Genomic DNA, 25,728 nt, shown 5'->3' on the forward strand with positions numbered 1-25,728 from the left:
TTCAACCATTACCCACAACCCTCACCCGTGGACTCACCTTTCCCAAACCCCTCAGTTGTCGTCGTCGCCGCCCCTCACCCTCCCCAAAACCCTTCGGTTTCCCCCATCTCCAAACGTAGCATCCCTTTAGTGCCGTGCCCCCAGATCAGAGCACGGCACCCCCCGCAGCCCCCAGGCCCACTCCCCCCGCAGCCACCGCATCTCCCCTCCGCTATTGTCAGAGGGTTGCCTGTGCCTCTGCCTGCGAAATTAATTCGGAGGTGGAGAGGGAGAATTATGTAAAGTGTGGTTATTCTGGAGCGGCGGGGGAAGCGCGGCTGATGGCAAAGTGCCTTTTTGTGTGTTTAATATGCATTTTTTTCCAGCGGTGCATTTTCAGGCGGGTAATTTGCTGTCTTTTCAGACCCCGATCAGTATCATTTCTCTGGCAATGACAGCTTTTATTTGCACTGAAATGAATGCTGCAAAATTTCCAAGAAATAGCCGAGGCCCTGTTGGCTGCCCACCCCCACAGGGCCGGGGCATGGGCACCCACCCCCAGAGCCCTGCCCACAGCCCCATTTGGCAGCAGAGTCCTGGGGTTCTGGGCGAATGCATGGGCCAGTTTGCACACCCCGAGTGCACAAGGGTGTGTGCTCCCGTGGCTCCCCCGTCCTGGAGCCCTGTGTGCACATCAGGGTGTCACACCTAGGGGTGGGTATATACACTCACACCAACGTGTGTGCAAATACAGACAGCCCTTGTGCACGTGTACAGCCCCCAGCACAGCACCCCCTCCCATGTGCACACACACACACACTCTTTCCTTGTTAATGCATATCCCTGCCTGAACATCTACACACATACACACACATGTCCCTGCTTGTGTGTTGGTGGGTCCCCTCCCCACTTTGTATCCCCCAGACCTTGGCACTGCACCCCTGATGCAGAGCACCAGGAGGGTTTGGGGGTCCCCCATTCTCCGGGCTCTACCCCAGCACAGCCCAGCGCTCGGGGAAATCAAGGCACAGAGGGGGCAGGCACAGAAGGGTCCTCTCTGCACAGTCCATCCCCTCTGGGCACAGACAGCAATGAGTGGGAGTCTGGAGGAGATGCAGGAGTGTGAGTGTGGCTGTTTGTCTGCACCTCTGGCTGTTGGGAAAGAGGAAAACTGCTGTTTGTGTAGGTGTGTGCCGCGTGGGCGGTGTGTGCCGGAGCTGGTTTGCCGGAGCCGCGGCGCGGGCGCGCGGTGCTGCCTCTGCAGCGGCCGTGATGCTGCACGGACACACCTGGCTGTGCCTGTGCGTGCCCGTGTCAGCCCCTGCCGGTGCCACGGGGTGTGTGACAGTGTGTCTGCAGCGGTGCCATGGGCACACATGTCCATGCCCCTGCGTGGGCATCTCTGACTGGGACAGCAGCCCTGGATGTGCCCAGGCACATGTGGCCCAGATGTGACACGAATGGTGTTGCAGAGCGCTCATGCATGGGCAATGCTGTACCCCCTGCAATGCTGTGGGGGCTGCATGGTCCTGTGCCTGGGTTCCCATGCACCCCAAGCCCTGGGACACTGCCTGCAGAGGTGCTGGTGCCTGGCATGGCCAAGGTTAACTCTGCTGGAGCCCATGGGCACAGTGAGGGGAAGCTTTAATTTAATGAAGTGTGAGGCTTTTTATGGGCTTTTAATTACGTGGTGATAATTAACATTATAGGCCTCCGGGTCCCGCTGGTGCCAGGCTGCCCTGTGCCAGCTTCCGACTGTTTGTAAATAAATCCCGTGGGATGCGTGGTGGTCACCCCAGGGCACCCAGCTCCTGCAGCAGGGAGCAAAGCCAGCCCCAGCCCCCTCCTCCCCAGCCAGGGCACAATCCACTGCAAAATGTGGGTCTCCACCATTTTTCCTCCCAGCTGCACCCAACCACCTGGGTTTTGCCAGCCCTCTGCCTGACCAGAGCTGCCAGACAGCAGTGCCAAGTTTGGTGAGAGCAGGCACAGGCAGCAGTGCCACACTTGTCACCCCTGCTGGAGCCCAGCCTGGCTGGGAGCAGCCCCCCGTGCTGGGGCTAATAGGAAGCAATTCATCAGACAGCACTGGGCACACTGCCCACCCACCAGGCACCCGATGGATTTATGGTCCAGCACCCAGGCAATTTCCTGCCCTCCTCTAATCAATAAGGGAGGGCAGGGGGCAAGACCAGCTTCCCCCTGCAGGTCATGATGCGTGTGGGGAAATAAAAATGCCCCAAAAAACAGGTCAGGAGACCCAGGTGTATGGGTAAGGACCCCACCACAAATAATTTCCCCATTTTCTGCCAGCACCAGGGGATCAGCAGCCATAGGGGTGGGGGGACTACAGATTAAAGCATCTGGATATCCCCCATCTAACAGCACTGGGTGTACAGAGCAAGATCCAGGATGCCATACACTGCAGCCATTAGGGCCAGCACCCGATTGCTTCCCCCACCCATCCAGTCACACACAGGGAGCCCAGGCCTCCAGGCTCCCCTCCCCCACCCTTTCCCATTTAATTTTTCCTAATGAAAGGCAGGAGGATGGCGGGGAGCTGGGGCACCAAGGTCGAGGCTGCCTTTAATCAATCCCCGCTGCTGGCTGGGTGCCCGGAGGAGCTGGTGGAGGAGAGGATGGGGGCTGCGGCAGGGGAGGAACTACAGAGGGGGTTGCAGGGTGCAGCTAAGGGGCTCCCAGCAGACAACTGGGGCACCCAGTGCTTGCCCCCCCCCCACCCCAGGACCCTGCCATGCCCTACTCTAAAGAAAAGGCACCGTGAATGCACCGTGCTGCCCATCCAGCCCCAGAGCTGTTCTGGGATCCTGCCAGGGCAGCTTTAATCCTCTGCAGGAGACATCCCCGAAAATTAAACCCCCTCCCTCCACCCACCTCTCACTGTGGGGTACCCTCTTTGCCCTCCAGGATGAAGACACTGAGGCCATCCTCAGGCTCAGGCTGCTAAAGGCACTGGGCAAAGGAGTGTGCAGGGAGCGAGGGGGACCTGGGGGTCACCTAGAGCTGGGTGCTGGTGACGGCACTCACCCCGTGCACCAGCACGGTGGGGCCCAGCCCGCGGGTGAGCAGCTCCAGCTGGTGCAGGTAGAGTGGATAGAGGCTGGTGTCGGCTGGCGGCCGCGGCAAGTACAGGAAGCGCACGGCCGGCGCGGGGCTCTGCTCCAGGACCAGTTTGTTGGCAGCACGCACGTACTCATCTGACACTTGGGTGGTGTTGCTCGGGAAGTTCACAACCCCTTCCTCCTCTTCCTCCTCCTCCGCTGGCCCTCCTGAGGGTCCCTGGCAGGTTTGCCAGTGCAGGTGGGTGATGGCATCCCAGGGCACCAGCTGGATCTGGGCCTGGATGCGCAGGTCCTTGAGGAGCTGGCGCAGCTTCTCCTCCTGGGCATGGGGCATGGTGCCCGCCTCCACGCAGAGGAAGAGGCGCAGGCGGGCCCGGCGCCAGGCCCGCGCCATGTTGAGGACGCAGGCCATCTGCAGCAGGAACAGGCTGCAGGTGTCGGCGTAGCGGGCGCTGTCGGGCCGCAGCAGGTTGACGGGCCAGACGTGGATGGTGGGCGGGGGGCTGGCGGCCCGCCGCAGCTCCCAGGCCTTGTCCAGGCTCTCCAGCTGCCGGGCCAGCAGGACATTGCGAAGCATCTTCAGGGCATCAGCCACAATGCCCACGTACTCCCGGGCTGACAGCAGTTTGGGAGTGGCGGCTGCCCGCAGCGGGGGGAAGCCCAGGGGAACCTCCTCACGGGCGCTGGTGAAGGCAGGGTGCCGGGCCAGACCGTCCTGTGGTGCCTCGTCGTCGTAGAAACCCAGCACCAGGGTGTTGGGGCGCATCCCGCCTGCCAGAGAGACCGTGCCAGCCCAGCTGAGCAGAGGCAGAGGGCTCCACCAGCCCTCCTGGCACTGCAGGTGTCAACAAGCCACAGCTTGACTTTGGCATTGCTCACCCTGCCAATTTCACACCCCTCAGGATCAAACCTAGATAGCTCCAAGACCTGACTCCATTTTTGCACTGCCCACTCAATAAGTCTTCCACTTGGCTTTGGGACTGCCCATACTAGGTGCTTGCAAACACTGTGGCATATCTCATCCAGGTATCTTCAAGCCCCTCAACACTGCCAACAGCGATGCTTCCAAACCCCAAACTGCCAACAGCTCATCCCAGATGCTTCCAAGAGCAAATTTGACTTGGCATCGACCATTCAGGTGCCTCCAAACCCCTTGGCACTTCTCAGCCCACAGGGACAGCAGGATGGACCCTCACCCATGTCCAGACCAGGCACCACTTACCAAGGCCAGAAGTGAAGAGGAGCTGCCGGACACCGTGCCGTACTGAGGGTGCAAGGGTGAGGCTGACAAAGGCCTTCACATTCAGTTTGTCCACCAAGCTGAGCCATGAGTCCTGCTGGGGCTGCAGTGGGTCCGAGGGCAGCATGTCTGGGTGGGGAACAAAACCAGCATCAGTGGGACAGATATCCCATACTGGGGCTAACCCTGGTGTCCACCCCTGCTGCAAAACCCTGTGCCCACCCCAGCACCTGTGAGATGGAGAGGTGCTTACAGAGAGAGATATAAAATTGTACATAAATGTATAAGAAACCCCAGGCAGCCCCATCCCCACTCCCCAATTTCAGGCCATTAGTCACCACAGCAACAGCAGGGAAGGGGGAACAGAGCCTGTGCATCAGCCATGTCATGTGCTAGGGAGAGCACACGTGTGCACATCAACACACATGAGAGTGCAAACACACCCCAGACACCTGGACACACAGCAGCAGGCATGAGGTGAGGGTGGACACAGGGACACACGTGTGCCAGGCTGTGCAAGTGTGTGCCCACGTGTGTGCTGGGCGTGTACAGGTGCTAACCTGGCTGGCACATGCCTCATGTGCACGCCAACACTGACACACGCAGGAGCCCCACATGCACGTACAGGGATGGACACTCGTGCACACGCATATATAAGTGTGTGTGCACAGGAGGCATGGGACAGACACAACTCACTGATGTCCCCATAGCAGCCAAGCACAACGTGCCACACATGTGCCTAAGATGCTGACATTCCCCAGCCATCAACTGGTCAGCAGGGTCAACCCAAGAAACCCAGGAGTCCTCTGGCACCACAGCATAGTGCAGAGGCCATTAGCACGGGAGACAGTGCAGATCCTCACCCAAGTCCTGCAGCTCCACATGGCCCAGGACGTAGAGGCCGCTCTTCTTGAGGTCATTGACAAAGTCAATGAGGCGGGCGCTGCTTCGCGGGTTCTGCACCATCAGCAGCATCTGTGGGCGCCAGAACTTGACATGGTCCTTCCGCACATCCAGCATCAGCAGGTACTTCCGCACCTGCAGGACGGAGGGAGGGAAACAGATGAGGAACCCTTTTTGTTTCACCAATCCACTCCCTGGGGATGCCAGTCCTGAGGACATGCTTCCCAGGACATAGCTGAGCTGCCACAGGGACACCAGCTTTCCACCCCATAAGGGGACAACAGGAGGACAGCACTTACCTGATGAAAGATGAGGGCCTGGCTGATGTAGCCCCAGGTGCTGCTGGGTGAGAGGTAGTGAAGGGCAAGGAGGAGGAGGAGGAGGAAGCCCAGGCTTGCTGAGGCCGACACAGGGCTGATGAGGAACATCATGACACAGCAGCCTGCGATGCCCAGCAGGCACGTGTGCCAGGTGAAGTACCGGAAAGTGGGCCTGCAGCAGGGAGGAGGGGACACCTGCTATCATGTGGTGCCCATGCTGCCTGTGGGGAGAGCACAGCAAGGGCAGCTGTGCCAAATGGCCACGCCACCCACCCCCAGTGATTCTGCTGTGCCAGCCCAGGGCATGTCAGGCACCCCATGTGCCTGGAGGAGAAGTTATGGAGGGGAGATGGTATCTCCCGGGGCAGTGGGCAGCCTGTTAGTGCCAGCCCTGGGCAGACAGGGCAATGATGGCCATGGGGCTGGCACTGTTCTGGAACACCCAGGTAGTAATGGGCAGTGCATGGCAGCGCTGCCAGCCATGGTGCCCGCTCATTCTGGTGCAGGGAGGCAGAGGCGGGGAGGCGAGAAGCTGTTATTTTCTCTAATTGCTGTTTTTCCTGAAAGGTAATTAAAATCCTTTTCCGCTGTGCTTGATGCAGACCTCAGTGAGGGGAGGGGGGAGGAACCAGATGTGGGGTGGGTGAGGAGCCTGTTGCTACCCATCCCAGCAAGCTCCCCCCAGGCACTGATCCTGCCCCATTCCGTGCCAAGTCAAGGAAGCAGCTGGGCAGGGCAGATGGGGGCCAAGCCACAGCCTGGCACAGGCATCAGCTCTCCTTTGGGAATGGGGCCTCTGGGGGACTCCCAGGCAGTGCCCCCCAGCCCTACTTGTGCAACACCTCTGCCCACCTGGGGGACTCTCCGTGCTGTGGAGTCAGCAGCCTGCACTGAGGGCAGTGGGCATCACCCAGGAGGGAGATCAGGCTCCCCCAGCCATTCCCTGCACCCCAGATTTGGGCAGCCCTACGATTGCTCAGCCTCACACCAGAGTACCCCACACCTTGTACCACAGGCTGGGCCTGCCTGGTACACATACTCCTTCTTCCTGGAAGATATTTTCTCCTCCTCCCACCCAGAATCCTCCTTCCTCCCTCCCCCTTCTCCATTAGTTTAATTAGCGCTAATGGAAAGTGGGCTCCATCACTGTTTGGCAAACAGCCCGGGGGATGCCGGCCGGGCCCAGGCTATAAATTACCTCTGGAAGCCTGAGGGGAGGGGGCGGGTGGTACCCATGGTGCTGGATTTATCCATACCCACTCAGCAAAGCAGTGCCAGTGCACGAGAACGGTGCCAAGCCAGTGCCATTCTACGACCTGTCCCCTTCTCTCTCCCCAGGGATAGGGGTGTCTTGGTCCCTCTAATGCCCAGGAGAGGAGCTTTCAGCATCTCTGCCCACCATCTCATCATAAATCTCAGGCACAGGAGTGGCAGGGAATCACAGATAGAAGAATGGAGGGATGGGTGCCTGCCAAGCATCTCAGCACAGCCCCTCTCCCCTGTGGCAGTGGGTACCTGAAGTTGGGGGCCGAGGCCCATTCCAGTGCCAGGCAGGCCAGGTTGACAGTGGCATAAACCAGGAGGAAGAAGATTGTCACGACACTTGCGATGGTGTTGAGCTTCCCAGAAAAGAGCACAACCTGAAGAGAGCACAGGGTGAATGCATGCCCTGGGATGGCACGTCAGACATGTGCCCAAGCCACCCCTGTCCACCTGGGGTGTATACCAGGGGTATGATGGGTAAGGGTACAGACAGGAATCCCTTTCCCTTTTTGTGATTTATCCTTAATTTATGGGATACCTCCCACCTCAGGGAAGGAAGGGCACAACTTCAGTAGGACACCCAGGGCAGGGGGGGGCTGGGAGAGGAATTCCACTGGGCAGAGGGACATGCCAGGCTCCACAACACCCAGCCCAGGTGACAACCAACCTTCACCCAGCGAGGCCAGGAAAGAAGCATGGCTGACAAACTCACCTGCACCACCAGCCAGGAGAGGATCACTGCCATCACTGGGTTCCCACTGGCAGATGTCTTCTTGGCCAGCGCCAGTGCCTGGCCTGCAAGGCAGAGCAGGGAGGCTGGGCTGGGATGCTCCAGTAGGCAGCCACAGGTTCAACCACCTGCCAGGAGCCCCATCCCCACCCTGAGTGCCGGGGCGGGGGCAAATTCCAGGACATGCAGGTGACCCAAATGGGCACGCAACAACCCACAAACCATCACCTCCACACCAAGAAGGGAGTTCCCTGGTGTCAGGGCTGGTCCCTAGCAGGGACAACCTGCTGAGGGGGCTCCAACGAGTGCCAGGGCATTCTGGGCACTCACCAAAGAGATCATCCCGAGCCAGAGCGTACAGGATGCGGGATGCCCCAATGAGGTTGCTCATGGCTGCAGAGAGAGTAGCAGCATAGATGCCCACAGTGACCAGTGGTGGGAAGATACTGATGTCACGCAAGAAGCCATAGTCTTTCTGCAGGAGGGTCCTGGAGAGGGACACAGACACACTGGCATCTGCTTCAGCCCAGGCCAGCATGCCCTGACACCAGGCACACCCTGGCATGCAGAGAGGTGGCCATACCTGTTGCAGGTGGCACACATGAGAAAAGCCAGCAGATTGTAGACGAGGTAGGTGAAGAGCACAGCAGAGATGGTGCCCCGTGGGATGGAATAGCTCGGGCGCTTCAGGTCCCCTGTGGGCAGGAGCAGGCAGCATTAGTGCCCACAGGCACAGCACACCCCTGATCTCTCCCAGTTCCTGTTCCTGGTGACACCCTGCCAGGCACCTCCTGTCCATACCTGACATGTTGGAGCCTGCCATGATGCCAGTGCAGCCATTGAACATCACTGCAAAAACGGAGCTGAAGCTCATCATCTGCCCGGTGGTGTAGTCCACATCATACTTACCTGCAGGACACGCAGACAGGGGCTGTAACAGGCTGTCCAGGGTGGCACAGCCCCACCACAGGCCCTCTCCTCCATGTCCCCACACACAACCTACAGGAGAAACCATCCCACAGCACCTGCTTTGTGCCCACCAGCTGCCCCCACCCTCGAGCAAGCCCCATGTGATGTGGCAGTGCCAGTGGGCACGGCGGGCAGGCGGGAGAAGCCTCTCCTCACCGCCCAGGTTGTCTCGCAGGGTGTTGAGGGAGAAGCCGGTGAAGGAGCCGTTATCAGTCTCAGTGCCATTGCCATTGGGCAGGCGGATGGGCACCTTCAGGGGCCGTGTGGCGAAGAAGCTGACAAGGATGGTGCCCAAGACAGCTGCAACGATGAGGAAGATGAGGAAGGTGGCCTTGGCGTAGATGGAGGCACCTACAAGGCACACGAGGAGGCAGAGCGCCAGCAGCACAGTGCCATAGAGCAGCTCGTACCAGTAGCTCTGGGGCAGGACGTGGACGCCTGTGCCCGCTTCTTGACCTGGGCAGAGACAAGTCAGGATCAGCCAAGCTCAAAGGGGGCATCACAGGGGAGCTGAGAGCTACTAGCATTGTGTCAGGCGTGATGGGCATCAACTTACTGGCCAGAGGGCTGGGTGAGCCATGCTGGCTCTGCTGGGCATGGTGCTTTGCATGCCTGGCACAGTGCTAGGGCTGCTCAGGTAAGGGACACCTGCTGTCCCCTGCCACCACGCAGGGCAATACTCACCAGGCGGGATCCCAAAGCTGTCCACCACTGCCTCCACCAGCCCCAGCACATAGAGGGCACTGCCACACACATTGGCCAGAAAAAACATGATCCCGATGCTGCCCCCAAACTCCGGGCCCAACGCACGGCTGATCATATCTTGCTCGAGTCAAGGGAAGATGTCAGCAGCACAAACCACCGTCATTTGCTCGCATCCCTCTCTCCCAGGCCAACAGGGTCCCAGCCTCAGCATGGCACCCCAAAGCCACTGGGTAGTCACTCAGCTTTATCCCACATGCCCTGTCCCAGCAGCACCCATAGCAAAGGATACAGTAGGCTCCTCCAGCGTCCAGTGCCCCGTTGGTGGCAATGGCACACACAGATAGCACTGTCATGCCAATGATGAAATATGCCACTGCAAACATGGCCAGGGCCTGGTACAACCCAGCATGACCCACCACGAACCCTGCCAAGGATGAGAGAGGCCAGTGTGCCCATTAGCTGAGCATGGACAGAGTCCCTAGGTACTGCCACCACACAGACCCCACCCCACTGAGGCACGTGGCCACTCCCATCCCTGTGCCCACACCTTCCCCTAGGACCTGCCAGACCACTCCCTTCCAGGATGAGGATGCTTCTACCTCCCACCCCCAGCAGCACACACCAGTGTCTCCCTCTCTCAGGGTATCTCCATTTTCCACCCGTGTCTGGCCCAGGTGTGCCTGAAAACCAAACAAACAGGGAAGGGGCTCTGCTGCTGGGACCCCCGTGCCCTGCTGCTACCCTTGTTCCCCAGAGTGGGGAGTCAGGAGCTCCCCACAGGGATCCCCTTGCTGCCCCACTTGCCTACAGCACAGCAGGAAGTAGAAGCAGTCCGGGTGTCCCTGCCAGCCCTGGCACCGCTCCCGGGGCAGGTGGGTGTTCCTGCAGAGAGGGGCCCAGAGCCCCCCCGGCCCTGCCTGGGGTGACGGCAGCGATCCCGGCTGGAGTGATCCCGCCTGGCGACACTGCGGGCAGGAAGGGGCTGCCCACGGCTGTGGGCGCTGCCCTATCTCAGCCACAGGCCAGGCCGCGGATGTGCCCGCGGGAGAGGCAAGGGGGGGTGACCGGGGCACAGGCACCGCAAGGAGCCCTCGGGCGACAGGCTGGGTTTGAGGGCACCCGCTGCGGTCCCAGAGAGCCGGAGGGCATCCGAGTCCCAGATGTAAGGGGGTGTGGTGGAAATAAAGGGATGCCCCAAAAGCACTGTGGGCCTAAGAAGGAAGGGCTGCTAACCCAGGAGATCGGGGGAGCATGTGAGGTGTGGGGGAAGCGGGGAGCTGACAGGGAGAGCCTTGGCCCCCCCAGAGTGGGAAAGTTCCTCTTCCTGGCAGCTTTCCTTCCCCTCCACCCGACACCTCCCCTACAGCCCCGCGGTGCCCGGGGTAACACAGCCCCGGGCGGGGGGCCAGGTCAGGCAGGGAAAGGCCGGTGCCCGCTGTGGGGCTGGGGGAGTCAGAGCCTCTACGAAGTCCCCAGGCAGGGGAGTGAGAAAGGGGTGAATGATGACAGGGGAGCGCCGTGCCCCCATCTCGGGGGTCTCCCAGACAGGGGAATGGTCTCAAAGCCCCCATGGCCCGGCGGGGCCTCCCGGGCATGCAGCCAACTCCCGCTCTGGGTTTTCCGTGGGCGGAAAGCGAAAGAGGAAAAGCTTTTCCCGTTCCCGGACCAGAGCAAACACTGCCCGCCCCGCCTGCCCCGGGCCATGCTGGGGCACCTACCCCTTCAGGCCCCGCAAAGGGCTGCCAGCTGCCCCAGCCCATGCCCATCCTGCCCCTTTCGTCTCCCAGGGGTCACAGTAACAGACTCATAATCAAACTGGCAGCAGACTGGGAAACAATGCGTGCCCTTTGCACACACACAGAGGGGAAGTTGAGTATCTGCTCGGGGACACCAGGGTTGTGCCCTTGGGACACTGGATGGGATGCGGGAGAGAACTGGGGTGTTTGAGCCTGCTACTGCAGGATGCCTGGGAAGCAGCGGGATCCCAGCACTAGAGGACAGGTGGACATGAAGGCACTGGAATCCCGTTTAGGGGAAGACACAGGATTCTACTCCCGGAACATCAGAGTTTTGAACTAGGGTCCCTTACGCAGGTCCCTAAGGTCCTAATTGGGTTCCTGTACTGCAGGTTCCTGTCCCTGGGTCCTGAGACCCGAGCCCCCAGCCTAGTGGGATCAGGTCCCCACCTGACACACAGCACCGGGACCCCAGCCCGGTCCGGAACTGAGCAGGCAGGGGAAAGGCACGGGGACCCCAAACTGTGGGCACTGGGGTACGCACTGGAGCGGAGCACTGGGACTGCAGCAGAGACGGAGGCCCAGGAGAGGGCACTGGGAGGGCACTGGCGACCCGGACTGGGTGGCTCGGGGCTCCAGAGACGGGGGCCACGGGATTAGACGGGGGCCGGGCTGGGGGTACCAGGCAGAGCTGGTGACTCTCGAGGGGCCCCGGGCCGTGGCCGAGAGCGGGGGCTGCCCCGGGGGAGGCGGCACTCACCGAGGCGCAGGAAGAGGACGACGCTGAACATGGAGAGCAGCGTGGGCACCACAACGCCCAGGAATGTGGGCAGCTTGCGGGGGGCGGCGGCGGCCCGGCCGCGCTCCCGGCCCCGCTCCTCCTCGGCCGAGCCGCCGCACAGGCGGTACGTGAGCAGCGCGCTCCGCTCCGAGCTCGCCATGGCCCGGCCCAGCCCGGCCTGGGCCCCGCCGATCCCGAAAAGCGTCCGGTCCCGGCCCCGGCCCCCGCCCCGGCAGCCCCGCCCGGCGACCCGGTCCCGACCCGCCGGGCCCCGCCCCACACACGGCCCCGCCCACGACCCGCCGCTCAGGCCCCGCCCCCGACCGCGCCCCTCGATAGGCCCCGCCCCGTGCTAGCCCACCATCGAGGCCCGCCCCACCGTGCACTCTGCCCCGCCCCTTTAGTGGCCCCGCCCACAGCCCCCCGCTCTTTCCCCTGTCCCAAAATGCTCTCCCATAATGGTCCCCTCCATCGCCCCCCCAAGCCCCACCCCAACACCCCCACAGTGACTTCCTCCCCAGCCCAAGTCACTCTACACCCCCAACCCTCATCCTCGGCCCTTCCGGGGTCTTCTCACTCTGGTACCCGGCACTGTCCCCCCCACTCGCGTCCTCCGAACTCGCCCCACTCCTCTCGCACCCCAAAACCCGCCCCTGCGTCCCCACGCGCCCCCTGTCCCCGACCCCCCAGTGGCCAACACCTGATACCGGCTCATGTAGCCCCGGGCACCCCCGGGAGCTCCGGTACAGCCCCCGCCCATGTCCGCTCCCCCGCCCCGCGGCGCTGCCGGCCGGGCTCGGCTGCCCGCGCCAATTACCGGACAATTGGGGCCCCGGGGGCACCGTCCCCCCTCGTCCGCTGCCAGGGCTGGGATCTGCCCGGGCCCCGGGGTCCCACTGCCGCCGCCGCCCGGGGCGGCCGAGCGCCTCGCCAATTAGGTTAATGGGGTTGGCACCGGCACCGGGAGCAGGGGGCACGGTGCGGCCGGGGGCGAGCACCACTCCGGCCTCAAGTTCCCGCGTGGGTGCCGACGGCGGTCAGCAGAGCGATTGGACCCCCGCGTGTCGCTGGTGGGGGGGATCCGTGCGGGGACACCGGGACGGGGCGGGAGAGCTCTCCCCTGTGTGCTGCGGTGCTGTGTCCCCCCACTCGGCCCCGCCGTCCCCCGTGGGGCGGAGGCACAGCGTGCCCCCGCGGTCGAGGTGGGAGCCCGCGCGGCCGGGGCTTTCATCTGCGGCGGGCCTGTCGCCGTGCCAGCCGCGGGCAGCCCGTGCCTTTGATGTGCCTCTGAAGCGGCATTGTCCGCGCCCCGCTGGCACCATCGCGGCCGGGGGGACCAGGAGGAGCGCGGGCACGGAGCCGCTCCTGCCCCTAATGGGGACGAGCATCCCCCGGACTCGAAATGGGTATGGGGACACGGGCACCCGCTGCACTTACTGGGGGCAGAGAGCGGGGCGTGGGTACCCCCTATGGAGTACAGAGATTTGAGCACGGGCACGCCCTGCTCCCCAGAGGACATGAGGACACGGACAGCCCCTACCCCTAGCAAAGACAGAGCTCTGGACACGGGCACCCATCTCTTCCCCCTGGCAAAGATGGGCATCCCACAAATGGACATGGGACCCAGAAACCCCAGTTCCTTTTACAGGGACAGAGGAGGGGGCATGGGCATCTTCTGCACCCCGAAGAAGTGATGGAGATGCAGCTGCACTTTCACCAAAGGAGCTGAGGCTGGGCTCCTGGGCACACGAGGGTGGCAACTGGGGCAAGGCAGTGGCATCCCAAAATGTGGACCAGCCGACCGGCAGGCACATAGCATACTGTCCAGTTGGGCTGGTGAGTGTAGCCCCCCAATCCCTGGGGCCAAAGCTGCCCCCAACCCGGGTCCTCTGCTAGAGAAGAGAACAAGCAAGAGGGACAGCCGGTGACACGGTCCCACCGGCCCCGGCCGGGGCACGTCTTCCTGCCTGCACAGGACAGGGCATACTGCGGCGAGGGGCATCGGAGGGGTATCCCCGGGGGCAGTCGCTGCTCAGCACGGGGGTGCAGTGCCCTTACGCGGGGCGATCCGTTCAGCCAGGCTTGGGCTGGCACAGAGAGCAGGGACCCCGGCCCGGACACCCCCGCCTTCCCTTCCCCCGCCTGGTGCGCTCGGCCGCTCCCGGCCCGCTGCCCGCCTTTGAAACCGCCGGCGGGGCTCCCACGCCCAGCCCGGGCCCCCCGCGCCCGCAGCCGCCGGTGCGTTCCCACCCGCCCGGGGCCCGCAGGAGGGAGGGTGGCGCGGCCAGGGCTTGGCGTGAAAATGATCAAGGGCCGCGGGCAGCGCTGGAGCGCAGCACCCGTCTGATGCTGCCCGCCCGGAGGCCTCGTCGAACAAAGGCGGCATTGAGGCCCCGGCTGCGCCCCCCCCCGCGCCCCCCGCCCCGAGCTGGCATCTTGGCGCGACATTAATGAACTCGCCTGTTTGTGCTCCCCGGCCCCTCTCTCCTCCCACCGCCCGGGGGGCACCGTATATATCCATCCCTCCTTGCCTGCCTCGGGCATTTCGGGGGTTCCCCCCGCCTGCCCCCCTTTGCCCGCCCGGGGATGGAGCAAAGAGGGAAGAGGACACGGGATGGTCTTCTCGGGGTCCGGCTGGTCCCCCCCGTGCTTTTGCTGCCGCTGCTGCAGCTGGTGGGGGGGGCTCCCCTGGGCCAGAGGCTGTACCCCATGCCAGCCAGCATCCTGCAAGGTCAGTGGGGCACAGGGACGGGGGTGTCTTTGCGGGAGAGTCTGGCTGCAGATGAGGTGGCTGTAGGAGACAGGACCCTTGGGTTCACTCTCAGGTAGGGTGGCAGCACAAGCAGGATGGCCAGGTCCTTATCAAAACTCTCTAAAATCCAGGGCATGTCTGTGCTGCCTGGACTGAGTGTCAAGTGCTGCCAGTGGCACTAGGGGACACAGGGGGTGCAGGGAGTGCTGTGGTTTATGCCCTGCAGCACCAGCACTGTGCCACTTCCAGGGGACAATCTGCCAGGGCATGGAAGGTGGCTCTGCATGGGTACAGGTGGTCACAGATAGAGGCACAAGGGGGCATGCACACAAAGGGCAGGCACAGGGCTGCACACACATGGGCACATGCAGGAACATGCAGACACGGGCACACGGACCCTGGTACAACCAGTGTGCACTCAAGAGTGTGCACAGAGGTACACGTGGGCACACCTGACTGAGCTCACACCCTGTCTCCATGTAAAACAGGAACACAGAGTCCTGGGCAAACACCCAGGTGTGCGTGTGCCAGCTGCAGCAGGGAGGTGACACTGGTGGCTGTCACTGTAGGCAATGTCAAAGTTCACAGGCCATGCCCAGCCTGACACCTGCTGTGGCAATACCAGGGTGTGGGCACCAGGCGGGCTGGGGACACCCCGTGGCTGTGGTGGGGGGCAGCAGTGGGGGCTCTGGGGGTCTGAGCCCCCTGTGTGCACCCACCAGCGCTGTCAAGCCGGGGGACGCTGGTGCTGGAGGCGGCCCTGAGGAGCGCCCTGCTGGCACTGGAGCGGGCGCTGTCTGAGCAGCAGCGGCAGCGCGGCGCCTGCGGGCTCTGTGCCCCCTGCCTCTTCCCACCCTGCGCCAACATCACCGGCCGCTGCCCACGTGAGTCATGACCCCATTGCCCCCACTGCCCTGCCCTGTCCCCAGGAGACCCTACCCAAATAGAACCCAGGATCCCCAGCCAAACGCAGCCCAGAACCAAACACCATCCCATGCCCAGAAGATCCTACCAAAACCTGCGCCCGTGCCTGGAGACTCTACCCAAATATTTGGATGCCTACATCATCCACTAGAAATCCTATCAAAATGATACCCCAAGATCTTAACCCAAACCATACTCATCCCCTACAGGCTTAACCTACAGGCTTTTACCAAAACAGCACCCTGACTCCTGAAATATATCCTAACTGCTAATGACCTTGCCCAAGCAGTTCCTATTGTATCTAGATCTTACCCAATCACCTGGAGCCCTATCCAAATCATTACCTAAACCCTTGTGAATTTTTCAGATATTCACCCCAAAAACATACCCCAGTACCCAGAAGACCCTACCAAAACATGCTTACTCCACAGCCTATCATACTCCCTTCCCACCCATCCCAAAGCAGAGACTGGGTTGGCCTGGGCAGTGGAGCACAGGGAGGACACGGCGATGCCCACAGCCCTGCTCTCATTGCAGCGCCAGCTGTGCCCCCTGCCATGCCCCCCAGCTGCCAGGCCCTGCTGGATGCCCAGGCACTGCCCGAGCTGCCCCAGCGGAACCGGGCGCTGAGCCAGGCCTGTGCCCCCTACCAGCGCCTGTGCCCCCCCGAGGGGGCCCTGCACACCTGCGCCCCGCTCAGCGCCCAGCTCTGCCACCGCCGCCTCCAGGAGTGCCGTGAGTGGGCACCTGCACCCCCTGCACCCTCCCAAAGATGGGAGACCCTACAATAATAAATGGGATATCCCCAGGGGATGCTTGGAAGGGATATGTGGTGCTGGGGTGATAGAGAGTGTTGGGATGGAGTGGGGAGATGGTGGAGGTGAGGGTATGGGAGAGTGATAAGGGATCTCTGGTGGGATGGAAGGCTGGGAGATGGATCTGGGAAGGGAATTGGAGATTTGGGGGATGGAGGTATTTGGAGTGATGAGCAAATTGGGCTGGGCTGGGACACTGAGGGGCAATGAACAATTTGCAGTGGGAGAAGTGAGCAAGGGGAGATGGGGATACTCGTCACTGGGGGTGATGAGCACTCCCTGAGGTGGTACAGGGATGTTTGTTCGGGCTGATGTGGGTCTGGGGAACTGAAAGGAACTTGAGCGACTTGAGGACAGCAGGGCTGTGGTGGTGACATCGGGGGGGAGTGTCCCCCACATGCCATGACAGCCTGTCCCTGCAGAGACGGTGGCCGCAGCCCCGAGTCCTGACGCAGCAGTGGAGGCGACAATGCCAGGTGAGCCGGGGCGGCCCCGCCGTGCCCACACCACCCCCCCACCACGCCGGCGGGCGCCCCCGGCCCCCGGCTGCCTGCTGGGCCGGGGGGCAGAGGTTAGCGTCGGCAGCTGCCGGGCTGCGGGGTGCCCCCGGCCCTCCGCCCGCTCGCCTCCGTGAGCACGATGAGGCTTGACAGCGCGCCCGACGCGCCTCATGTCCCGCCACCCCCTCCACCTGCCACGGCCATCGCCGGCCACCCGAGCCCACCTGGGAGACGGGGTGTCCAGCAGCCGGCCAGCAGGACGCCCCCCTCATCCCGACTTTGTCCCCAGGGAGCTGCGGGCGCCGCGGGGTCCCACACGCCAACGGCACAGCCCCCCGCGGCCGGATCATGGGCGGCAGCGTGGCCCCGCGGGGCGCCTGGCCCTGGCTGGTGTCGGTGCGGCTGCACGGGGAGCTGATGTGCGGAGGGGTGCTGGTGGGGCGCTCCTGGGTCCTCACGGCGGCACACTGCTTTGGCGGGTACGGTGCGGGCACGGCAGTGCGGGAACGATGCTCTGCAGAGGCGGGCACGGGGAAGCACCATCACCCCTGTAACCGGCTGCCCCTCACCCCGCCAGGAACCGGAACGAGCTGGCCTGGACAGTGGTGGTGGGCGACCACGAGCTGGGCAAGCCGGGAGCGGGCAAGCGGGCAGTGCCCGTCCGGCGCATCCTGCCTCACCCTAAGGTCGGTGGAGGTGGGCACCACCCCCACCTCCCTGTGCATGCCCCGGAGGCCCACACCGACATCCCCACATCTTCCAGTTTAACCCCAAGACGTTCCACGGGGACCTGGCGCTGCTGGAGCTGGCAGTGCCGCTGGCCCCATCACCCACCGTCAGCCCCGTGTGCCTTCCCGGAGGCTCCGCGGAGCCCAGCCCCGGCACCCCCTGCTACATCGCGGGCTGGGGCTCCCTCTATGAAGGTAAGAGACTCCGTGGGATGTTCCCCTCTGTGCCTTCTCTGGTGCCCAGCCAGCGCCCCGAGGCAGGGCAGGGGGATGTGAAAGAGAGATGTATGAGCACAGGGGACCCCATAACGGGTGCCTTGCCTGGCAGAGGGACCAGCAGCTGACGTGGTGATGGAGGCACAGGTGCCCCTGCTCAGCCAGGAGACGTGCCGGGGTGCCCTGGGCAAGGACCTTCTCACCAGTGCCATGTTCTGTGCTGGGTATTTGTCTGGAGGCATTGACTCCTGCCAGGTAACACCGTGCCTGAGGGACTGTCAGCACCCCACTTCAAAAATCCCTCACACAGTGCTGGGCACTTACACAGCCCATCAGTATGGCTGGGGTCCCAGCCCAGCCCAGTGCACTGGCATTTCCCCTGCAGGGCGACTCAGGGGGGCCGCTGGCATGTGAGGACCCCACTTCGCACCATTTTGTCCTCTATGGCATCACCTCGTGGGGTGATGGCTGCGGCGAGCGGGGCAAACCAGGAGTCTACACGCGTGTCACTGCCTTCACGGACTGGCTGAGTCTCCAGATGGACTGTGAGTGCTCCTGGCCGCACCGCAGGGGGCACGGAGATGCCCAGGGGGTTTTCAGCACTCATGGCAGCGCCGGTTCTCTCACAGCTGCCCCTGGCAGCCGAGAGCCGAGCTGCTTCGACTTGCTGGCCGTGGCACAGCTGCCCCCCGAGCAGCAGTCCCCGGAGCGTGCCCGTCTCTGCGCCTTCTACGCCGGCTCCTGTCGAGCTCCTCAGGGCCGGGCCACCTGTGCCCGTCTGGCTGAGGACACCTGCCACGCCAGGACGAGGCGATGTGGTGAGCTGGGGGTCGTGCCAGGGCTAGGGTGTAGGGAGGGACCCCATTTCTGGCGTGGGACCAGGGTCAGGTCTCTCCCTCTATGCCCACAGAGCTGCACTCCTATGCCCAGACCTTGGTGGATCTCTTGCACCAGGCTGGGGACTTCATCCGAAACCAGTTTGATTTCTCCTTCCTCACCCGCACTCTGCCCCAGCTCCTGGGCAAGATCTACGGGCACTTCTTCCCTCCCCGTGTCCGCAGGGATGCCCCAGGTACTCTCCCAGGCTGGACCACCCCATGCCCACTTGGGGTCCCCTCAGTCTCTCCTGTTCTGGTGGTTGGAGCACCAGCAGCCTGCCCTGGCTTCCCAACAGGGCTCCTCTATCCTTTGTCCTGTCCTTTTCTTGTCCCCACAGGCCTGGCTGTGGCAGGGGGCCAATCTAGCCCCACAGCAGTGGGACCCCAGAGACCCCTCAGCAGGTGAGGCATGGTGGGCCACGGGATGAGGGGCTAAAGAGGCTGGGGAGGTGGCTGAGATACTGGTGGGCACTGACATGGCATTTTGAGGACATCCTGAAGCATTGGGATCCTGTTCCTGCTGCTACCAGGGCACTCCCCCAGAGTGACCAGGTGGGGTGCAGAGGGTGGCACTGCCCACCCAGTCTGAGCTCACCCCATTGTGCTTCCAGGTGGGGGGGCAGGCGGCTGCCCCCCTTTGCAGAGCTTTTTGGGGTAGTGGGACCCCAGCTGCAGGACTGGGTGGAGGCTCTGAGGACTGTGGCAGGGGGCAGCCACCTGGTGACAGCACGGGACAGGGAGCAGCTCTCCGGGGAGATGCAGCTCTTCCTGCAGGTATGTGGGGAGGGACAGGCTGGGGGACCCCTGTCCTCTTGTGACTGGGCCACCACGGACCAAACCCCTTCAGTTCCCCTGTATCCCCTCCTGACATCCCTTGGGTCCATTGTCCTCTGTGCAGTTGCAGAAGTGGCATCTCTCACTTTGCCACCACAGAAGGGGCATCTCACCCTCCCCAAATAAACCAGTTCTCTGAGTCCAGCCAGTGCAGAGCCAGCCATGGGTCTGACCCTGCAGCTTAGGATCTGACCCAACACAGCCACAAAGCACTTGCATGTCACCAGTGCCCTGTCTGACACCAGCACACCCATGCCCTGCACTCTGCCCCCGTGCATGTGGCTGTGCCCACGGGTGCCCTGTGGGTGCCCTATCATCTATCCTGTCCCACTCTTCCCTTCATCAGGGTGACGATGTGGTGGAGGAGATGGTGGCACAGGGACAAGCCTTCCTCTCCCAGCTGCGGGCAGAGCTGGACCTTGGCACCACCCTGGAAGCCACGGAGCCACAATGGGCATCTGGAGAGCTGGCAGGGACCCCCATGCCAAGCCACGAACCCCGTGAGCCTGGAGGGACTGGGGCCAATGGGGCAGCAGGGTGTCCATCCACTGGCCAGCTCTGTGCCCAGCCAGTGCCCGCTGGCGTTTTACACCTCTCTCGGTGGCAGGGAGGGAGAAACGAGAACTGGTGCCCACGGAGCTGCCCAGGGTGGAGGAGGAAGAGGAGGAGGAGGCAGGTGTGGGCAGAGGTAAGCTCCCACAGATGCTACAGAGTGCAAGGTATCACCATGGGAACGGTGAAAGCCCAGCCTTGCACCCCTGTCTTTTGCTATACTCCCCCCCTCTGCCCGCGCTCCCCTGGTGTCCCCAGAGCAAGGGTGCTCCTCCCTGTGGTGGGCAGCAGCACAGTGCCCCCACGATTGATCCCTGATGTCCCCTCCATGTCTCCGCTGCCTGTCCCGGGGGGTGCAGCCTGCCCTGGCCTCAACGCGTCGGCAGCGCGGGTGGGCGCAGTGCGGGACCTGTACGCCTGGGTGCTGCGCGTGCCCGAGGCACAGCTGGCCATGACCTTCCAAGAGGTGAGTGCCACACACCCTGGCAGCCAGCCAGTGCCACCCCCCCCGCCTGCCACTGTCCCACTCTGCCCGTGGCTCCCCTGGGCCTCATGGTGCTGTTGTCTCCCCACAGATCCTGGTGGACTTGGGCTCCAAAAACACCAAGGGACTGTACCGGGCGCAGGTTCGGGCCACTGTGGGGGGCCGCCCCACAGTCTTCACTGGCCTTGTGGGGCTGGACAGTGACACACTGGCCCGTAGCATGCCTGGCCTGGTCGCTCTGGCGCTTGAAGCGCTGAAAACCTAAAGGGGCAGTGTGCTGGCATGGGGAGAAGGCACTGGGGCAGGTGTCCCTTATGTCCTTCAAACACACTCCACTCCCAGTTTTAGGCTCTTCCACCCCTTTCTCCCCAGTTGTACCTCAGTCTCTCCTCCCATCAGCACTTCCTTACTTCCCCAGGGCAATGGGGCCCTGGCAGGTACCTGAAGCATCTCAGCCAGGAATCACAGTCCTCCTCTCCCCTGGAACCCCCACCTTGGCAAGCCCACCCTCACCCCATCTTCCCTAGAGCACCTGAGCTGTTATTTATTTGTACAGAGAAGTTTTATTTTTCAATAAAGAAGGGCTCTATTTTCCAGTAGCTGGTGAATGTGAAGCAAATGCTGTGCCACACAGTGCTGGTGAAGTGGGTGACAGTGGAGGGACTTTCCAGGGCAGCTATGATATCCCATTGCATCCTCCTTCCTATCCCCCTTGTACTTTGAAGTGATGCCTCCAGCCTTGGTTCCTGCTGTGCCCACCCTGGCAGACTCCCCAGCCCCTTCCCCAGGGGCCAGACACCCTCCTGTCCCCGCAGCACCCACAGCACAGCACTGGTGCTCACCCTGGTGACACCCTCCAGGACCCACATGAAACCTCCCGACGCAGGGGCCGAGTGTGCCCGGGGTCAGTGGTCAGAGGTGGGTGCCAGCCCTGTGCTTGGGCATCAGTGGGTACCCTGGGGACCCTGCTGTGGGGACCCTGCCACTCCGAGCAGCATCACTGGGACTGCTGAGCAGCAGGGCAGGGACGGCTGCCCCTGTGCCCAGCAGTGCCTGTGCTGCAGTGCCCAGGCTCAGGCTGACACCCGTGGGGCCAGCAAGGCCAGCTGTGCCTGCCCATCTCCCCTTCCCTGCACGTGGGGTGCCGGAAGAGAGGGGCTGGAGCAGCTCCCTGGTGCCGGCACCCTTCCCCCTCAGCACCTGGCACCATCCATCTCCCGCTCCCTCCGGCAGCCGGACATCCGCTCAGGCAGGCCAGGCAGGGAAGCAGCCAGGGCCTGGCACGGCGTGAGGGCACCGCGGGCACAGCATGGGGAGCCTGCTGGAGCAGCTGGCCCTGCTCGGGGCACTGATGCTGTCGGGTGAGCAGGGGCTGGGTCATGGGGTGCCCTGCTGCTCTGCTGCATGGGGTGCCCAGGGGGTTATGGGCCCCCTCAATGGGGTTGGTGGGGGATGATGGTGGCAGGGTCCAAACTGGGCACCAGGGTCCCCAGGGCTGCCTTTTGGGTATTACCTGGCAGAGTCTGCTCACGGCGTGTCCTTTGCGCTTCTTTCCTGGCTGTGCCTCCCAGAGCCATGTCCCTACCCAGGCTATGTGCCGTCAGTGCACAATGTCATTGTGTCCATGTGTCCTTGTGTCTGTCTGTGCCGAATCTATCACCACGTGTCCCTGCACACTCTGGGTCTGTGTCCATGAGTCCATGTGTGTTCTGTGTGTACAGCCTCTATGGACACAGTTCCACCATGTCTGTATCCAAATGTCTCCTGTCTGTGTCCTTCTCTGTGCTGGGTTTGTGTCTGTGTGTCCCTCTGTATCTGTGCCCACGTCCTTGTCCTGTGTGACCATGTGTGACCGTATGCTCCCACGTATCTGTCATTCCTGCACGTCCATGTCTGTTCTCCTGTGCAGCACAGGCATGCAGTGTCCTGGCCTGTTCCTCTCCCCTCTATTCTTACACCACCCTGTCCTTGCTGAGCATCCCTAGGGGCCCAGTAACCCCTGAGCCCCCTGGTTTGCCTGACCCCACACCCCCAGGTGGGCTCTGCGTGAACCACGAGGAGCGGCTCATCCACCACCTGTTTGAGGAGAAGGGCTATGACAAAGAGCTGCGCCCTGTGGTCTCCACTGACGAGGTTGTGGATGTCTACCTGGCCCTCACCCTCTCCAACCTAATCTCACTGGTGAGCCCTGGTGGGCAGGGCCCACTCTGGGGTGTCCCCCAGCCATGCCTCGCCCCTAGGGCTGGTTGCATGGGGGGGAACCCTGAGGCTGCTGTCCCAGCCCTGGCTGGTGAGGGTTGGGGGTCCTGGGCTGGGGGGACACCCTGGCATCTCACTGCCCCATGTTGCTGTTTGCAGAAAGAGGTGGACGAGACGCTCACCACCAATGTATGGCTTGAGCACGTGAGTAGGGACAGGTGCCACAGCATCAGTTGTGCCACCATGGGATGGCCCAGCATGGTGAGGGGGTGACCTGAGGATCCTCCCCTCCAGGGCTGGACCGATTACCGCCTGCAGTGGAACAAGTCTGAGTTTGGGGGCGTTGAGGTGCTCCGCCTGCCGCCAGACATGCTGTGGCTGCCAGAGATAGTCCTGGAGAACAAGTGAGCTGTGCCTTAATTTCCTCTCCCAACCCTTCTGAACCATTCCCAGTGTGTGTCCAGGACTCCCCTGGCCCCTTCCCAGCTGTGCCATAACCTTGTGTCCCTGCTGGCACAGCAATGATGGGCTCTTCGAGGTCGCCTACTACTGCAACGTCCTCATCTACGACACGGGCTACGTCTACTGGCTGCCCCCCGCCATCTTCCGCAGCACCTGCCTCATCAACGTGGACTTCTTCCCCTTCGACTGGCAGAACTGCTCCCTCAGATTCAGGTGCTGCTGGCTGGGTCAGGGCAGCAGTGTGGCTGTGTCATGCCTGAGTGTTTGCTGCTGCCAGCACCTCCCTGTGCTGTCAAGGTGCAAGGGGCGTAGGTGACTTGGTGGCTTAAGTCCATTATGCTGGAGGTCAGGGTGGGTTGGGTGGTGGGTACCCAGCAGCCCCTCACTGTCTGACCCCCTGGCTGTGGTCCAGGTCGCTGGCATACAGTGCCCTGGAGATCAACATACACTTGAAGACAGACAGTGACCCAGACACAGGGAGGTCTTACCCAGTGGAGTGGATCATCATCGACCCCGAAGGCTTCACAGGTAATGCTGGTGCTCTCTGTCATGTCCTGTGGCAGTGGGACACCTGTAAAGGTGAGAGGCAGGGGGGGCATTCTGAAGTGGGGGCACATTGCCATGGAGAAACTTCACTACCTGGGGCTTTGGCACCCTGGCACTCATTCCACCTTGGAATGCTATCCACACCCTGAGGGGGGAGATGGTGCTAGGCGACCTGGTAAGGACGGCCATGGCAGGTGTCCCCCATGCTGTGTGCTGTCCCCTGTGCCCTGGCAGAGAATGGGGAATGGGAAATCATCCACCGCCCAGCCCGCAAGAACGTCTACCCTGACATTCCCCCGGACACCAGTGAGCACCAGGACATCACTTTCTACCTCATCATCAAGCGCAAGCCGCTCTTCTATGTCATCAACATCGTCATACCCTGCATCCTCATCGCCTTCATGGTCATCCTGGTCTTCTACCTGCCCGCTGACAGTGAGTGAGCCCTGTGGCACATGTGCCAGTAATGGGAGTCACGTCCATGGGGCACCTCTGTGTCCCACACCTGCACCAGGCAACACCCCAATGTCCAACATGAGGACATCCTAGAACTGGAATATCCCCAGTAGAACACCACCACCCCAGCCAGGCATCCTGGCAGAGATGCACTTGGGCACAGGATATCCCATGTGGGACCCATGGGTACTCCCATAACAGAAAACCCCTTATGGGGCACTGTGTCATGGGACACTGGAAGGGCAATCCTGGCACTGGGGACTCTGCTAGAGGTACCTGGGGCAAGGTTTGCCCTGAGCTTACCTGTTCTCCAGGTGGTGAGAAGATGACCCTGGTAATCTCAGTGCTCCTGGCCCAGTCTGTCTTCCTCCTGCTGATCTCCCAGCGCCTGCCTGCCACTTCCCACGCCATCCCCCTCATTGGCAAGTGAGTCCTGGGCACCACTGAGTGCAGCGGGGTGTTGTGGAGTCCCTTGGTGCCAGAGGGCAGCTCTGCCTGTGCCCAGTCCCTGTGGTAATGCCAGCTCCAAGGCCATGCTCCTTCCCAGGTACCTGCTTTTTATCATGCTTCTGGTGACAGCCGTGGTGATCATCTCTGTCGTGGTCCTCAACTTCCACTTCCGCACCCCCAGCACCCACATCATGTCTGACTGGGTCAGAGAGGTGAGCGGGGTGTGGGCTGGGGTGGGTGCACTGCTGGGTACAAGGGTCACACTGTACCCCACAGAGGTCATGGGACAGCAGAGCCCTGGCATTGCATCTGTGCCAGATGGAGTTTGTGGGCAGAAAGTGGGGACAAGGCAGCAACACACTGGGGAGGTGGCCAAGGGACATGACACTCCTTCTGGTGTCCCAGGTCTTCCTGGAGAGCCTGCCCCGGCTGCTGGGCATGACACAGCCGAGCGAGAGCCCGGCGGGCGCCCCCTGCATCCGGCGCTGCAGCTCGGCCGGCTACATCGCCAAGGCAGAGGAATACTTCAGCGTCAAGTCCCGCAGCGAGCTCATGTTCGAGAAGCAGTCGGAGCGGCACGGGCTCACCAGCCGCATCACCCCGGCCCGTGAGCCACGGCCCCACCGCGGGGACAGGGGAAGGGTGGCGGGGCCGGGTCTCCAGGGCTGGCAGCCCTTTGGGGCCCATCTCACCGCCCCTTCTCTCATCCCCAGGCTTGGTGCCACTGGGCGTGGACTCAGGTGAGGAGCAGCCCTACGAGCACCTCAAACCCGTCATCGACAATGCCAACTACATTGTCAAGCACATGAGGGATGAAAACAGCTACAATGAGGTGGGGACATGGGCACTGGGAGGGCAGGGGGAGCTCTCTGTGCCCCCTGTGCCCCCGCACTGCCTGGCTCCTGGCTCTCTCCACAGGAGATTGACAACTGGAATCGCGTGGCCCGGACCCTGGACAGCCTGTGCTTCTTCCTCATCACCCCCACGCTGGTGGTGGGCACCCTCTGGATCTTCCTCATGGGCATCTACAACCACCCACCACCACTGCCCTTTGCTGGAGACCCCTACGACTACCGGGAGGAGAACAAGCGCTTCATCTAAGGGGCTGTGGGGATCCCATGTGCCAGCCTCGCCCCCACCTGTCTTGGTTTGGGAAAATAAAGCTTCTTGCCATGGGGCACTGAACAGGTGGCTGCCCTCAGTGTGTCCCAATGGGCATGATG

At 62.5% G+C, this 25,728-nt stretch overlaps 3 protein-coding genes across 3 annotated transcripts; 2 read left to right on the plus strand and 1 right to left on the minus strand.

Annotated features, from left to right (window-relative positions):
• Positions 1-419: 419 nt before the first annotated feature.
• SLC12A9 (solute carrier family 12 member 9) lies at positions 420-11,869 on the minus strand. The gene is made up of 13 exons (XM_066556862.1): positions 11,689-11,869; positions 9,482-9,616; positions 9,172-9,309; positions 8,644-8,943; positions 8,320-8,427; positions 8,102-8,213; positions 7,849-8,006; positions 7,501-7,583; positions 7,041-7,165; positions 5,505-5,697; positions 5,166-5,340; positions 4,285-4,431; positions 420-3,833 (listed from the first exon to the last, which is right to left on the minus strand). The coding sequence occupies exons 1-13, from the start codon at positions 11,867-11,869 to the stop codon at positions 2,998-3,000; spliced, it is 2,691 nt and encodes an 896-aa protein (XP_066412959.1). The 3' UTR covers positions 420-2,997.
• Positions 11,870-14,295: 2,426 nt separating this feature from the next.
• On the plus strand, positions 14,296-20,657 carry PRSS56 (serine protease 56). The gene is made up of 17 exons (XM_066556921.1): positions 14,296-14,440; positions 15,184-15,345; positions 15,923-16,120; positions 16,623-16,676; positions 16,990-17,179; positions 17,278-17,386; positions 17,464-17,623; positions 17,757-17,899; positions 18,030-18,189; positions 18,274-18,462; positions 18,555-18,716; positions 18,861-18,924; positions 19,134-19,296; positions 19,703-19,856; positions 19,964-20,044; positions 20,268-20,374; positions 20,484-20,657. Exons 1-17 carry the CDS (start codon positions 14,296-14,298, stop codon positions 20,655-20,657), a joined length of 2,415 nt encoding a protein of 804 aa, XP_066413018.1.
• Positions 20,658-21,701: 1,044 nt separating this feature from the next.
• CHRND (cholinergic receptor nicotinic delta subunit) lies at positions 21,702-25,606 on the plus strand. The gene is made up of 12 exons (XM_066556725.1): positions 21,702-21,753; positions 22,428-22,573; positions 22,751-22,795; positions 22,886-22,995; positions 23,111-23,266; positions 23,466-23,581; positions 23,834-24,034; positions 24,370-24,481; positions 24,603-24,717; positions 24,911-25,112; positions 25,219-25,337; positions 25,424-25,606. Exons 1-12 carry the CDS (start codon positions 21,702-21,704, stop codon positions 25,604-25,606), a joined length of 1,557 nt encoding a protein of 518 aa, XP_066412822.1.
• The last annotated feature ends 122 nt before the right edge of the window (positions 25,607-25,728 follow it).

Source organism: Molothrus aeneus, chromosome 10, assembly GCF_037042795.1.
Source record: "Molothrus aeneus isolate 106 chromosome 10, BPBGC_Maene_1.0, whole genome shotgun sequence".
In the NCBI taxonomy this organism is placed as follows: Eukaryota; Metazoa; Chordata; class Aves; order Passeriformes; family Icteridae; genus Molothrus; species Molothrus aeneus.

Bases quoted from the DNA above. Each gene is read 5' to 3' on its own strand.
- SLC12A9 (XM_066556862.1), bottom strand. From the start codon at position 11,869: ATGGCGAGCTCGGAGCGGAGCGCGCTGCTCACGTACCGCCTGTGCGGC. The intron at 7,584-7,848 runs GTGAGTGCCCAG...TCTGCCTTGCAG, and splicing joins GGCTCGGGATGATCTCTTTG to GCCAGGCACTGGCGCTGGCC. The intron at 7,166-7,500 runs GTGAGTTTGTCA...TGCTCTCTTCAG, and splicing joins TCTCCTGGCTGGTGGTGCAG to GTTGTGCTCTTTTCTGGGAA.
- PRSS56 (XM_066556921.1), top strand. From the start codon at position 14,296: ATGGAGCAAAGAGGGAAGAGGACACGGGATGGTCTTCTCGGGGTCCGG. The intron at 18,190-18,273 runs GTGAGTGCTCCT...GTTCTCTCACAG, and splicing joins GCTGAGTCTCCAGATGGACT to CTGCCCCTGGCAGCCGAGAG. The intron at 18,925-19,133 runs GTGAGGCATGGT...TTGTGCTTCCAG, and splicing joins CCCCAGAGACCCCTCAGCAG to GTGGGGGGGCAGGCGGCTGC.
- CHRND (XM_066556725.1), top strand. From the start codon at position 21,702: ATGGGGAGCCTGCTGGAGCAGCTGGCCCTGCTCGGGGCACTGATGCTG. The intron at 21,754-22,427 runs GTGAGCAGGGGC...CCACACCCCCAG, and splicing joins CGGGGCACTGATGCTGTCGG to GTGGGCTCTGCGTGAACCAC. The intron at 24,718-24,910 runs GTGAGCGGGGTG...CTGGTGTCCCAG, and splicing joins TGTCTGACTGGGTCAGAGAG to GTCTTCCTGGAGAGCCTGCC.